The sequence below is a fragment of the Phaseolus vulgaris genome, chromosome 9, assembly GCF_051622355.1.
Source record: "Phaseolus vulgaris cultivar YP4 chromosome 9, ASM5162235v1, whole genome shotgun sequence".
Lineage (NCBI taxonomy): Eukaryota > Viridiplantae > Streptophyta > Magnoliopsida > Fabales > Fabaceae > Phaseolus > Phaseolus vulgaris.
Window position 1 is genome coordinate 13,402,704 of NC_143506.1, and position 13,454 is coordinate 13,416,157.

Sequence of the window (13,454 nt, forward strand, 5' to 3'; positions counted from 1 at the left end):
TTCGTACCTTTCAACAATCCCTGCTTGGTAAGAATTTGCAAGGATTTCTCTCCAGCATGTCCCAACCTCATATGCCACAACTTCGTTGCCTCAGCATCCTTCTTAGAGCTAGAAGTTGCTGCCGCTACTGTCCCCACCACTGTACTACCTTAATAGTAATACAAATTGTTTTTCCTCACGCCTTTCAACATCACCAGTGCTCCTGAAGTTGCTTTAAGAATTCTATCTCGCATCGTTACAACTAGGCCTTTAGATTCTAAAGCCCCCAATGAGATGAGATTCTTCTTCAACTTTGGCACGTACCGTACATCCCGCAAAATTCTGGTGGATCCATCATGATTCCGCAGCTTGATTGAACCTATCCTAGCTGTCTTACATGGATTATTATTACCCATGTAAACAACCCCGCCATCAAGTTCTTGAAATTCACAGAACCAATCCCGAATGGGACACATATGATAGGTACAACCTGAACCCAATATCCACTCATCTGGATACGATGATGCTGAAAGCGAGACAATTAAAGAGATATCTAATTCCACATCACTTTTGCATTCTGCAACATTTGCATCTTGTGGAGCCTTCCCTTTCTTCTGCAGTTTTGGACAGTCTTTCTTCCAGTGTCCTTTCTCATGACAGAAAGCACACTCATCTTTGGCAACGGCTCGACCTTTAGACTTAGACCTCCCTCTTCTCCCCTTTGTTTGGCTTTGTTGACGACCTCTTGCCATCACAAACTCAAAATATTGTATTCAATATTACAAATAATTTCAAACAACCCAAGGGCGAACCTTCGGCTCTTGATACCACTTGTTGGGAAAAACGGGTAATTTTCCCACTAAAACAAAACCCTAACAGAGCTACCCGACAAATAATATTGAATAAATAAAGCGGAATAATAAAAGAGATAAAGAGGAAAAAACACACCCGAAAATTGTTAACGGAGTTTGACCTGTTTAGCCTAATCTCCGAGCACAGCAAAAACAGCTCACTTTTATTATTATGGGATAAGATATTACAAATTGGGATATCTAACAGTGAAGGAGGAAAGTTTAATTTATAACCCTCAAACCTCTTTCCCAAACAATGAACCCACCGATATGGGACTTGGGATTAAGCCAAAATCAACAATATCCTCCCTATTTGCCTCCAATAAAGAAAACAAAAAACACCTTCCCCACCTCATCAAAACTTAGATATACAAAACCAGATCCAGCCCATAGATCTTAAGCAATTTGATTTTATAATTGTTGTAGCAGCCAACCAACATGCATGATATTAATAACAGTATAAAACATTATCTAATAACCATATTGATGCATGTTATAGGAGATAAAATCCAATCGGAAAATGAAAAAGTGACTTTCCTTTCTTTGTGTTTCATCCAAACCCATGATTGTACTTGTGCCAAAGTGAAAATTTCCTCCACATCTAACTTGACTTGGTTGAAGATAATCTTATTTCTGTGTTTCCATATACACCAAACAATTGATACCCAAAGACCTTTCCATAATCTATTGTCCTCTTGATTAGAATATATGCCAGGAAATTGTTCAAAATGATGATTCAATACATTATAGTTCACTGAACTAACTCCCATCCAACTAAAGCACAAGTTCCATACTTTAATTGATTCTTCACATGAAACAAGGATATGTGAACATGTCTCTTCCTCTTTTCCACAAAACACGCATAGTATATTCTCAATATCACACCTCTTCTTTGCAAATTCTATTTTGTTGCTAATCTATCCGATATTGCCTAAAAATAAAAAAAAACTTAGCTGATTTACGTAAATGTTTATCAAGTAGTGTTTTACGTAAATGAAGATAATTTGATAAACACGTACCCCTAATTTGAATTTATCTCTATTTTGATTTCCTCCACTATTGTATCTTATAGTTGAAAGGGAAACCTCATAATATTTGTCCATATTAACAAAATATTTGTGTTGTACGTTGGTTGAAGGTTATCAACATATGAAAGTTATAAGAAGTAAGGCTTCTTTTTCAAGAAAATAGTCACTCAAGAAAGCTTCAAGTTCATTGACCCAACCACTCATTGGCATTATATATATAATAATATTAATTGTTTATCCTCAAGAAACCTCTCTATAAATTAATTTAGGTGTTGACGATTCACTTGATTTCATTGGGAAGACAAGACTGTGTCGTCAGATACAACACGAATGTGTGATGTCATTGAACGTATTAGTTAAATTCTACCATATATTCTTCACATTTATCCTTATCTAGTGTTTAATTAACTTAATGCATGTCTTGTAGAATGGAAAAAAAAAATAGATAAAACAGAAAACTGTGTAATAAGGTTGTTCTTTTTCTTCAAAAAATACTTTCTTTTCATTAGTAAATGAACTTAAATGCTAAGTATTTGGTGTTTTATTATCACAAAATCACAACTGTAGATATATTCATAATGTTTCCACCTACTTGGTGTTTTAAATTCTATTAGAAACAAAAAAACAATTTAATGTGAAAGTCGTGTGAAAGTAAAATAATGAAAGCATATTTAACTCAATATTGTTTCATTTTAATTACTATTCATTATGACATGTGGTTGATTCTTTCGTGGAGTCTAAGTTCATACATCTAAATGTTCTTGTATATTAAATTAAATAAGAATATAAAGTACGTGAACTCCCTCAGCCTAATATATATGGATGCCATGGTTTTTAAGTTTTAATTAAATCTGATATGTGAACCTAACTTGCGTCTGATAGCTATAATACATTGCATGCACATAAAGCAATGCACAGTTTCTACTTCTATAAGTTTAAAACACCCAAAGATGGTGCTTGTTTTATTATCTAACGCATGTTTTAATGTAAAGTGTACGGTTAAAATTAATTTAAACACATACTTTAATTATATTTAATGACTTAAAATTAATTACTAAAACTTTAATACAAATAACCAATATGAACCACAAAGGTGGAAAAACTGCAGTAGTTATGTACACATCATTGTCAACAGAACAGCCACCATCTTGTATACCAATTAAGATCAGTTCCAATTTGATGAAGACCCAAAAAAAATGGAAGATGAGACAATGTCTTATGTGTTAGTTCAGCCTTCATAATCTTCGGTTGCCTAAATATGTAGCTCACGAAGCCATCTAATGTTCCCAATGCGTGTTCTGCAGACTAAGCATGTCATAAGTCACTTAAGGGTTGATTTTTGATCTGATTTTTATTTTATTTTTTTCAAGTTTGGTTTAGAGACATACAGAGTGTGAATATATACAAGGACTAAGACATTCCTAAAATATTTGTATAAAGATTAACACATTTCTAAAATATATGTATAAAGATCGAAATATTTCCAAAAATATGAAATCTTATTTTACTTTGTTTTTTATTATTAAAAAAAAATACATGTCATAAGTGACTTGCTCTTCCAACTTAAGCCACATGCTGTTCCAACTTGTCATTATACAAGTTATGTTTTTTTTTTCCATTTTTTCTATTAAAAAAAATGATATGGAACATTTTATAGATACTCTAATCTTATTACAATTTATATACAGGTTATAATTGCAACATAACAAAAAAACCAGTAAAATAGTATATATTTTTTTTTTCCATCTAGCTGTGTGCCAGTAAAAATCTCCCTCTCATCTTTATTTTTCATAAATTACAATTTTCTTCTCAAATATTAGAATTTAATTTCCACAAAACCCAATCCTCACCTCTTCTAAATTAATAAAAACAAAACATGTCCTGTTAAAAAATAAATTAGAATATTGAATTCTAACATTTACACAGTAAATTATGCTATTATGATAAATAAAGATAAAAAAATGCAGTTAAATATATTTTTTTTATAAAATTCGAAGCTGTATATTACATCAATTTTAATGTATCTAATCTAAAGTTTTGTAAATATAATCTTCATGAAAGAAAATTTGAATAGAGTTCTACAATAAAGTTTTCTCGTTAAGGTTATTATTAGATAGTGTAATAATAAGTAAAACAAACTTCTAGAAATCACTTTATCAACTAATGAAGAGGCAACAAAGATACTTAAAAAGTTTAGGTGAAAATTAATTTATGATTTAAAAAATACCACATGTTTAAATTAGAGGGCAACATACAATATGCATATTTCCTCATTCGGAATCACTCCACCTTGAATCTATTTTAAAATAATATTATAATTTGTTAAAATATTTCAACAACAAAAACTATACAACTTTTTATTCTAGAAGAGCACTGATACTTTTTAACATTGTAATTAATAAAAGCACCTATTGAACAACTTTTAATAAATTAATTATATTTATTTTATTTTTTTAATTTAAAATATTATTGTATCATTATAAAATGTAGTAAAAGAAAGTGTGTTAATGCTTTATTGACGTATCAAATTTAACATTATTTAACTCTCACACTATACTAACATAATAAAAAAATTAAGACAAGTGTCATTAACACTAAAAAAAAATTTAGAGTTAAAAGTATTCTTTTGATATGCATAAAAATGAGTTTTTATTTACAATTTTCTGATATTTTATAAGATTTTCAATATTCTTTTATTTTATTATATTTTTTACCTAGTGTCCAACATAGTGTTCAAAAACACTGCTCAGCGAGACTTTTCTACAAAAGTGGTTAGTTTTACTCTCTTTTTAGAAATTAAAACTTGTAGAAACGATCATTAATTGTTAAACTTTTCGTGAGGAAAAGCCAAATGCTTCTATCCACTCATTTTGTAAACCACATTCGTAGAAATTACTGGTAGGATAATAGTAGTGTGCATGCTGAAAAATATATATAAATGAAAAACTCTAAGACCTGTTTCTCACTACTTTTTTCTTCTTGTTTTGTCTCACAAGTCTTGTTATATTTAAGACAATATTTGGACTTGGATTATTCAACGCATAATAACATTAATCTGGTGCGTCATAGTGTAATTTCAACTTTAATTTTGCACGCATTGCCCTATAAGTAGAGCTTTAAGAAAAGCCACCAAACAGCCACGAAAAACTTGATTAATCTAACTTTCTTCAGCATTCTTATAATCGCAAGTTTTCAATTGTGCAAACAATTCATAAGCTTTCAGGTTGAGAGTAACTTGTGGTTAAAATATATATGGAGAGATCAAAGTCATCCCTTCTACAGATTCAGCCTCCAACCTATGGAAACTTAGTCACAATTCTCAGCATCGATGGAGGTGGCATTAGGGCAATTATCCCCGCAACTATTCTTGCTTTCCTTGAAGCACAACTTCAGGTGGTATTATAACTATTCGTGAAAAGAAAACATGAAGGATGAACTACGTGTTAACAAGGATGTTTGCATGCAGGAATTGGACGGTGAGGATGCAAGGCTTGCAGACTATTTTGATGTGATTGCAGGAACAAGCACAGGTGGACTTGTAACAGCCATGTTAAGTGCTCCAAATGATCATCAGCGTCCGTTATTTGCTGCTAAGGATATCAGACCCTTTTACTTGGACCACTCTCCAAAGATTTTCCCACAACGCAGGTATATTTCTATATTCTTTTCTATCGAACAAAACGAGTTTACTAGAAAGTAGACAAAGCATAGAGAAGTTAACAAAGTTCCACATAATATGCGAAAAAAGATGCGATTGATATAAAACTAGCAAAAAATTGTTATGAAGCGTGTTAGATTTATATTAACGAGCTTAAGTTGTACGAATTGAACACAGTAGCATTTGGGGATGGATACAAAAGTTGTTGAGATCATTAGGAGGACCAAAATACGATGCAAAATACCTTCAAGGAGTGGTGAGGGAGAAGCTAGGGGAGACACGTTTGCATGAAACTTTGACCAATATTGTGATTCCCACCTTTGACATCAAGACATTGCAGCCAATCATTTTCTCCTCTTATCAAATCAAGAGGTCTCCTTATTTGGATGCTCCACTCTCTGACATATGCATCAGCACTTCTGCTGCACCAACTTATCTTCCACCCTACCACTTCAAGAACTCAGATTCAGAAGGGACCATGCACGAATTCAACCTCATTGATGGTGGCGTTTGTGCTAATAATCCGGTACTTACAAATAACTTACTTTCTTTTGAAAATTATATCTAGGGAATAAATATCCTAATTTTAGATAATCTCTCTTTAAATTATACCTTTTTACTCACTCGTAGAGATTGATTGGAAACAATAGGTAGGAAAGAAACTTTCTTAAAACTTTCTTGCTTAATCCATTTTTTAAGAGAGGTAAAAAGATAAAGGAAGAGAAAAGAAACTCTTCTTTTATTTAATTTTTGTTCTTGTCCAATATTGAGAGATCGGGAAATGAATAGGAAAGGATTTAAAACATTTTATATATATCGAATAAAACATATTTATTTATATTTTAAAACTAAAATGATGAGGTAATTCTTAGATTAAGTAATTCTAAAAATCAAATCTTCAAAGCTTTACCCATATGCAAAAACCTGTTGAAAGTGAATCTATCTATAAGTTTATGGTAATGGATCCAAAAAAGGGTGGAGATACTAGATTTGTGTTGTTTAAGTAATTAGAATTTTCTATAATTAATAAGTGGGATGCATCACTATCTATAATGGTCGTTACTTTTAGGCACACTATTAACCCTTACTAGTTGATTGTTGAAGTTTGGCGTTTTTTTTTAACTACTCCTTGTGGATGTGTGTAGGTTTAGTGTCTTCCGGTAGTGAGAAGTTTTGTTCCGGTGATTTAAACCTCTCTTATATGTCCATTTTATTAAATTCATTCTTGGTTGATGAAGTTTTTTTCCTTGTAAATTTAAGAAAAAGCAGATTTAAAAGTGCATGACTTAATAAATAAAAACTTAGGTAAAATTTAGTATTTATGTATTGTAAGCATGACTAATGGTTGGGAGTTGGTGATGCAGAGTTTAGTAGCCATAAATCAGGTAACGAAGCAGATCATTAATGACAATCCTGACTTCTTTTCCATCAAGCCAATGGAATATGGTCGTTTCCTGGTAATCTCTCTGGGCACTGGGACCCCCAAGAATGAACACAAATTCAACGCTAAAATGGCAGCAAAATGGGGTCTATTCGATTGGTTAACCAACAGTGGCTCTACTCCCTTGATCGATGTTTTGACTCACTCCAGTGCAGATATGGTTGATTTCCATCTTGCTACTGTCACCCAAGCTCTTCATTCAAAAAATAACTACCTTCGTATACAGGTATGTGTGTGTGTCTACTTAATACACTTCTAATATTGTCTCTGTAAAAATCATTGAAGTTCAATAGAGATTAATTTTTTCACACCTTTTGGGAAATTCATGAACATGCAGGATGATACATTGACCGGTGTAGATGCTTCACTTGATATTGCCACGAAAGAAAATATGGAAAAACTTAGCCAAATTGGTGATAGGTTGTTGAAGAAACCAGTATCTCAGATCAATTTGGAGACTGGTCTGTTTGAACCGATGGGAGATGGGGAGACCAATGAAGATGCTCTCAGAAGGTAAGATTAAATAAAAAAACTAATGTCCCATTCAGTTCATGCCTCATGTACATCTACTTGAGTCCTTCTTCTTATTATTTTTAAAACAAAAACATCCATTCATCATATCAAATTAAACATATTATTATTAAACGATTGATAAATTGGGTTGGGAGGAGTTCTTTTCACATTACCTGTGACTTGAGTTTAATTTTCAGTGTTTTTACCTGATTTTTCAAGAAAGCTGTCTTTCCTTAATTTAACAATATGAAAAGAGAGATCCCAGATTTTTAATTCCTATTTACTCAAGAACCCCAGAGATAAGGATCAAAACAACCTTGTGAAGATCTTGTTCAGAATGTAAACTTAACAACATCATATTCACAGGAACAATCTCAAAATATCAGCAATATTCCTAAATTGCTGTCACATCCATTTTCTTTGGCAGACTTATATTATACATAGTTTTTAGTGAGTAAAATTAATATTGAAGCTAAATTTTGCAGGTTTGCGAAAATGCTTTCAGACGAGAGGAGTTTCCGAGAATTGAAATCTCCTCACACTAACAAGTCCCTAGAATAGTGAGGCATTAGTTGTTCCCATGACTCTGAGTTTCCTCTCTTAAGTTTTGTTTTGTTTGATAATTAATAATTTAATGTTGCTCATCAATGCAACTTAATTCTTAATTTGACTATTTAACATTTTTGTTTATCAGCAATGATAAGAAGATAAATAATTTGGAGTATTTGAGAGATGCTACAACCACAACCATATACAAGAAGCCTAATATAAAAGTAGTGTTTTCTGATAAACATAGATAACAACATGAGCAAACAAGATCCTGATGGAAAACAAATAATATTTCTCCTTCGTTCTCTTGGTATTCTTGTTTTTGTTGGATTCTATTTGTATAATGCTACATTGCATAGATAATGGTATACCAGATAATAAGGTATGAACGAATATAGTTGGTACTCTATCCAATAACACACCCTCCATGCAAAATGGAGAGAGTTGGAATACCCCACGGAATATCAAAGTTTATTAGTCATCATCTAGTATTGGATTTTGCAGTGTGCTATAAGCTAAATTTACATAATACAAACCATTACCTTTCTTTAACCACATCTATTATCTTCTTCATTCTTATTCACTTTTAAAGACTCTACCACCATCAGAAAACACTCAATCTCCAACTTTTTCTTTGACAGCACTAGTATCCAACTTAACTACTTGTTTTATTTTAAGAAAATAAATTTAGTTTTAGAAAGTTGAATTAAACTTGAAGCACAGCTAATTGTTTCTATAAAAACTAAGCATAGGAAAATTTAGATGTAACTCTAGATATGTAACTCTCCAAATAATGATATCTCCATAATCATTATCTAGATGCAAAGGCAGCATAGTCTCATATGCTGGGTATCAGTAACAATATGGAGTCATCAACTTTAAATTTGATTTTGATCACCACTAAGTCTATGACATTCTTTTGACCTTGATAAGGTAGAAAGTCCATCAACCATCTCTACAATGTGAGATTTTGAATACACTACTTCATAAGACTCTTAACTTGTACGTACTTAACAGGTGGTCTGATAGTTTGATGAGTTCAACCAATCTTATCAGAATAAATTCTAAATAACATTATATTAAATAATAAACTTAAGTTTAATTTTTTATAATATATTTGTCTCTTTCTCCTGTCTACTATATTTTTCATAAAAAAAATTAAAATCATATTTTGAAATACAATTCAACTTAAAAATATTAAACAATAAATTGAATGAATTAGTATGTCTCTTATCGCAATTTCCCATAAAGTGGAACTTGTTGATGACAAATTAAAAGATCTTAAACGTCAAAAACTGAAAAAGAAAATCCAGCAAAATGCATCTAAGGTATATTTTATAACATGATTTGAATTTGTGCCAACTTACTCTATTTTCAAGGACCAGCATAGAAATGAATACTGTAAAACGTTGGAGCATTTTAGCTTAAGCCAACAATGTTCAAAGGCTCTTTGACTCGTGAAGAAATCTTTTTGAAAGGTAATTTATGAGATTTTCCAAACTCACATACTGCACATAAATCAAATTCGTATTTGTAGGAACCTTGATGTCGCAAATCTTTAGTTGAATTTTAAGTTTAAGAAAAAGTAATAATAGACCCTGTTCATTAAGTAAAATTTGTACTTTCACCGTTCCTATGATGCATAACTTTTTCGTTAGGGTAAGTTAATTAAGATTCCTCAAGTTAAATAATACACCATCTCAAATTTTCTTAATTTTTTCATTAATTTTAGACAAACTACAAGTACATAAAATGATCTACAATAAAATACTATTATGGAAATCAAGGTTAATGTGCAGAACATTAATTTATTTGAAAACATTGCCCTTCAACCCTTACATTTTACTTTTACTTCAACGCCTACCTGTTTCACATGTGCAGAACATTGTCCTCGTGTGCATTGGCTCTCTGTAGTTGTTACTTTCTGCTTTTCACTCTGTTTCAAACTATGTGTTTCATAATTCCCTGCCACTTTTTGCTTCATATCGCGTACAACACAGCTCGGTAATTAATAAAGCATATAACAGTAAATTATAAACACCGAAGCAGAACAAATTTTACTGATTTCCACCAGTGAAATGTGAGAAGCTCAAATTCATAGACAAGACAACACTTCCTAACCTTTGTTCAACTTTATTATTATGCATCCACACAACAAACACAACACTGTGATACTAAACATTCACTGTTTGTTCATTGATGAAATCAGCGATGCGTTTAATCAAACTCTTGGCTTTGTCACAATCGGGATTGAAGATGTGAAACACGTGATCCTCCCCAAGAGTCTCATAGAACTCAGCTTTTCCTTTCCAACCACTGTTGCTCAACATTTTGTGATACAGTTTTCCCCTTTCCTTCAGAATGTCTTTCTCCGCAACAATCACAAGCACCTTCTCGCAAGCCACCCCTTCAACACTCGGAGCCTCCTGCACAAAGGGGTTAATCAGGGGGTCATCGTTCCCTTTATCAGAAGGACAGACAAAATCCCACCACATATCCACCATCTTCTTTCTTTCGGGATCAGTAATCTCTACCCCAATTGCTTCCTTTCCCCAGAAATAAGGGTTCACCATGACAAGACCCTTGACCTTGAAATCAAAATCATTTTTTGAAACATTGTTCAACTTCAAGGCTATGTAGTGTCCTATGTTGGCACCTGCGCTGTCCCCTGCCAAGAACACTCTCTCAAAGTCAACGTTGTCTCTGAACCAATCTTCTTGGGCTTTCGCCTGCGAAGCGACCCACTGGATCGCGGACCAAGAGTCTTGATACGCGGCTGGAAGAGGGTGCTCTGGTGCGAGGCGATAGTTGAGCGAGAGAGCGACAACGTTGGAGTCTGCAACGAGTTTGTTGAGGGAGTTGTGGTAGACAGGGTCGGAGGCGGAAGAGATGCAGAAGGCGCCGCCGTGTAAGTAGAGCACTAGGGGGAGCTTGGCGTTCTGCGGGGTGGAATTGGGACGGTAGAGCCTGGCTGTGACGGCGGTTTCGGGGATGACGAGGATGTCTTTGGAGACAACGTTGGTGTTGGAATCGAAACCCGCGGGAACAACTTGGGTACCGGCCATCCGCTCAACGGTGCCATCTTTGTGCACTCGAAGGTACGGAGGAACGTCCATGGAGATTTCCATGTGGGACTTGCAAAACTTAGAGTGTAAGGAAATTCAAATCCCTTTTCTCTCTCCCTCTCTGCACTGTCTTAGTCTGTATTGTAGTGTCCAATGGCACAAGACAATAGTGACTTTTGAGGTCCAAATAAAATGAAGAAGGTAGTTCTTTAATTATTATTATTATTCTATTTGAAACAGTGAGACAAAGATGCATATCATAATTTGGTTGGGTTTTTTTTATTATTTTATTTGTAAGAATAATGCATGTGATTGAAATTTACAACAATTGATTGACCAACTGTAGTGGAGTATTAATTAATATATTTGGTTGTTTGATGAAAGATGGGTTGTGTAAGTCAGTCTTTAATATTTCTATCACGCATTGTATCGTTGATTAATATTTATTTCAAATTATAAAGTTAAAAGGAAAAAAATCGTGGGATAAAAAAAACCTAAAAAAATTAATGTGATCTTTAATGAATTTTGTAAGATCTAGATTTTTTAGAGGCATAATTTAAATTGATATAAGTGAAAAAATACATAAATAATAAAATTCATTTTTAATTTTATTAAAAAAATGATTATAGATTTTTTTCTCAAAAGCTTGAGTTGTTCAATTACATTTTTTCTATAATAAATTATATTCTTATGAAGTAACAAGTAAATCAAGATAGTTTAAAAAGTATTCTTATTCAAAGCAACTAAACAATTATGTAATGTTGAGTCAACTTTTTATTTTTATTTTAATATTCTGATTAAGAAAATGTGTTTATTATGTAGGGTTATACATTTGGAATTTTTTATGGTACAGGTGAAAAAGCAATTTTGCTAGTAAGCGGACTATTTCAAAGTGAGAAGAGTTAATTAAGTGTATATCTTCAACGATTGAATCAACTTTTTCTTCTTGGAATATTATTATACACCTTTTTGGAATTTTTGGGTAAATAGGATTATTGTTATGGAGTTTTAAAAAGGGAATTCTAATAATTGTGAGTGGTTACTATATATAATTAAATAGGGTATAAAATGGTAATAATGGTATTTCAAGTTAAACAAAACATACCAGAGATTGTTTAAGACTTATTCGAATAGAAAAGATGTTAAAACAATTTTATTGATTTTGACACTCTTAAATGACAATATGTAATATGTAATGGTTGGAGTATATAACAAATATCTTTACTCAAACGGTAAGAAATTATGTAAATTATGTAATATGTAATTATGTGTTTAATTTACGTTTATTCATGTTTTAACTTACATGTGGTATGAGAGCCTTGTTGCTCATGTTGTGATTCTCCATTAATGTTTTTCCAAAATCAAAGAACCCTAATTTTAAAATATTTTTAATTTAAGAACTCTAATTTTAAAATTAGGATTTATAGATTAAGGTTTTCATTCCTCTATAATAGATCCCTAATTGTCCTAAACCATCAAAATTAAAGAACCCTAATTTTAATTAATTCCAAATTAAAGAACCCTAATTTTAATTAATCCCAAATTAAAGAACCCTAATTTTAATTAATCCCAAATTAAAGAACCCTAATTTTAATTAATCCCAATTGAAGAACCCTAATTTTTAAAATTAGGGTTTATGGATCAACGCCATTAACGGCGTAAAACCTTTTGAACCCAAACGCAAGAGAGTGGTTGTTGCTGCTGCGGCACGGTGACTCATTGTGAGAGGGTGGTTAACGGCATCCCTACAGCCTAAGCAATTTTGCTTCATGAAAAAGAAGCAAATTTGATTTAGTGTGCCTTAGGTTATCAATTTATTAATATTATATTATAATATAATATTAATAAAATGCATGAAAAGAATTCAATTAGTGAATCTATGTATGAATTATTCTCTGTCATCATGAAATGCATGAATTCTTTGTTGCACCCCATATTAAAGTTTAATCAATTGTTACTTTTTTGTAATTTAGGTTATGTTATAATGTAATTAAATTTACATTTAAATTAAACTTTAATTAAATTAATTAAAAGTGAGTAACGAAAAATTATTTTTTGTTTTATGTATCATGTTTTAATGTAATTTTATTTGCATTAAATTAAAGTTTTAATGAAATTTTATTATGTTTTAATGTAATTTTATTTGCATTAAATTAAAGTTTAATTAAAGTTTTAATGAAATTTTATTATGTTCATTAAATTAAAGTTTAATTAATTGATTGAAAGTGAGGAATGGAAAATTATTTTTCCACTTTATGTATTAATTTTTTAAATTAAAACTTTGGAATTATTTGTATGATAGATTTGTAATCACCAAAGTGATCAAATCTTTAAGTTTTATTTAATTCCAAATTATGGATGATGAAATTT

General features: G+C 31.7%; 2 protein-coding genes across 3 annotated transcripts; one reads left to right on the forward strand and one right to left on the reverse strand.

The window, feature by feature from the left end:
• The first annotated feature begins 4,993 nt into the window (after window positions 1-4,993).
• Window positions 4,994-11,244, forward strand: LOC137820458 (patatin-like protein 2). Of its 2 annotated transcripts, none has more exons than XM_068624566.2 (6): window positions 4,994-5,251; window positions 5,325-5,506; window positions 5,694-6,042; window positions 6,881-7,183; window positions 7,295-7,470; window positions 7,956-11,244. In XM_068624566.2, the coding sequence occupies exons 1-6, from the start codon at window positions 5,111-5,113 to the stop codon at window positions 8,029-8,031; spliced, it is 1,227 nt and encodes a 408-aa protein (XP_068480667.1). In that variant the 5' UTR covers window positions 4,994-5,110; the 3' UTR covers window positions 8,032-11,244. The 2 variants fall into 2 exon arrangements, with proteins under 2 accessions (XP_068480667.1, XP_068480668.1); XM_068624567.2 differs by having other exon boundaries at window positions 5,697-6,042.
• LOC137820459 (alpha/beta-Hydrolases superfamily protein) lies at window positions 10,054-11,147 on the reverse strand. The gene has a single exon (XM_068624568.2). The coding sequence runs from the start codon at window positions 11,145-11,147 to the stop codon at window positions 10,194-10,196; it is 954 nt and encodes a 317-aa protein (XP_068480669.1). The 3' UTR covers window positions 10,054-10,193.
• Window positions 11,245-13,454: the final 2,210 nt, after the last annotated feature.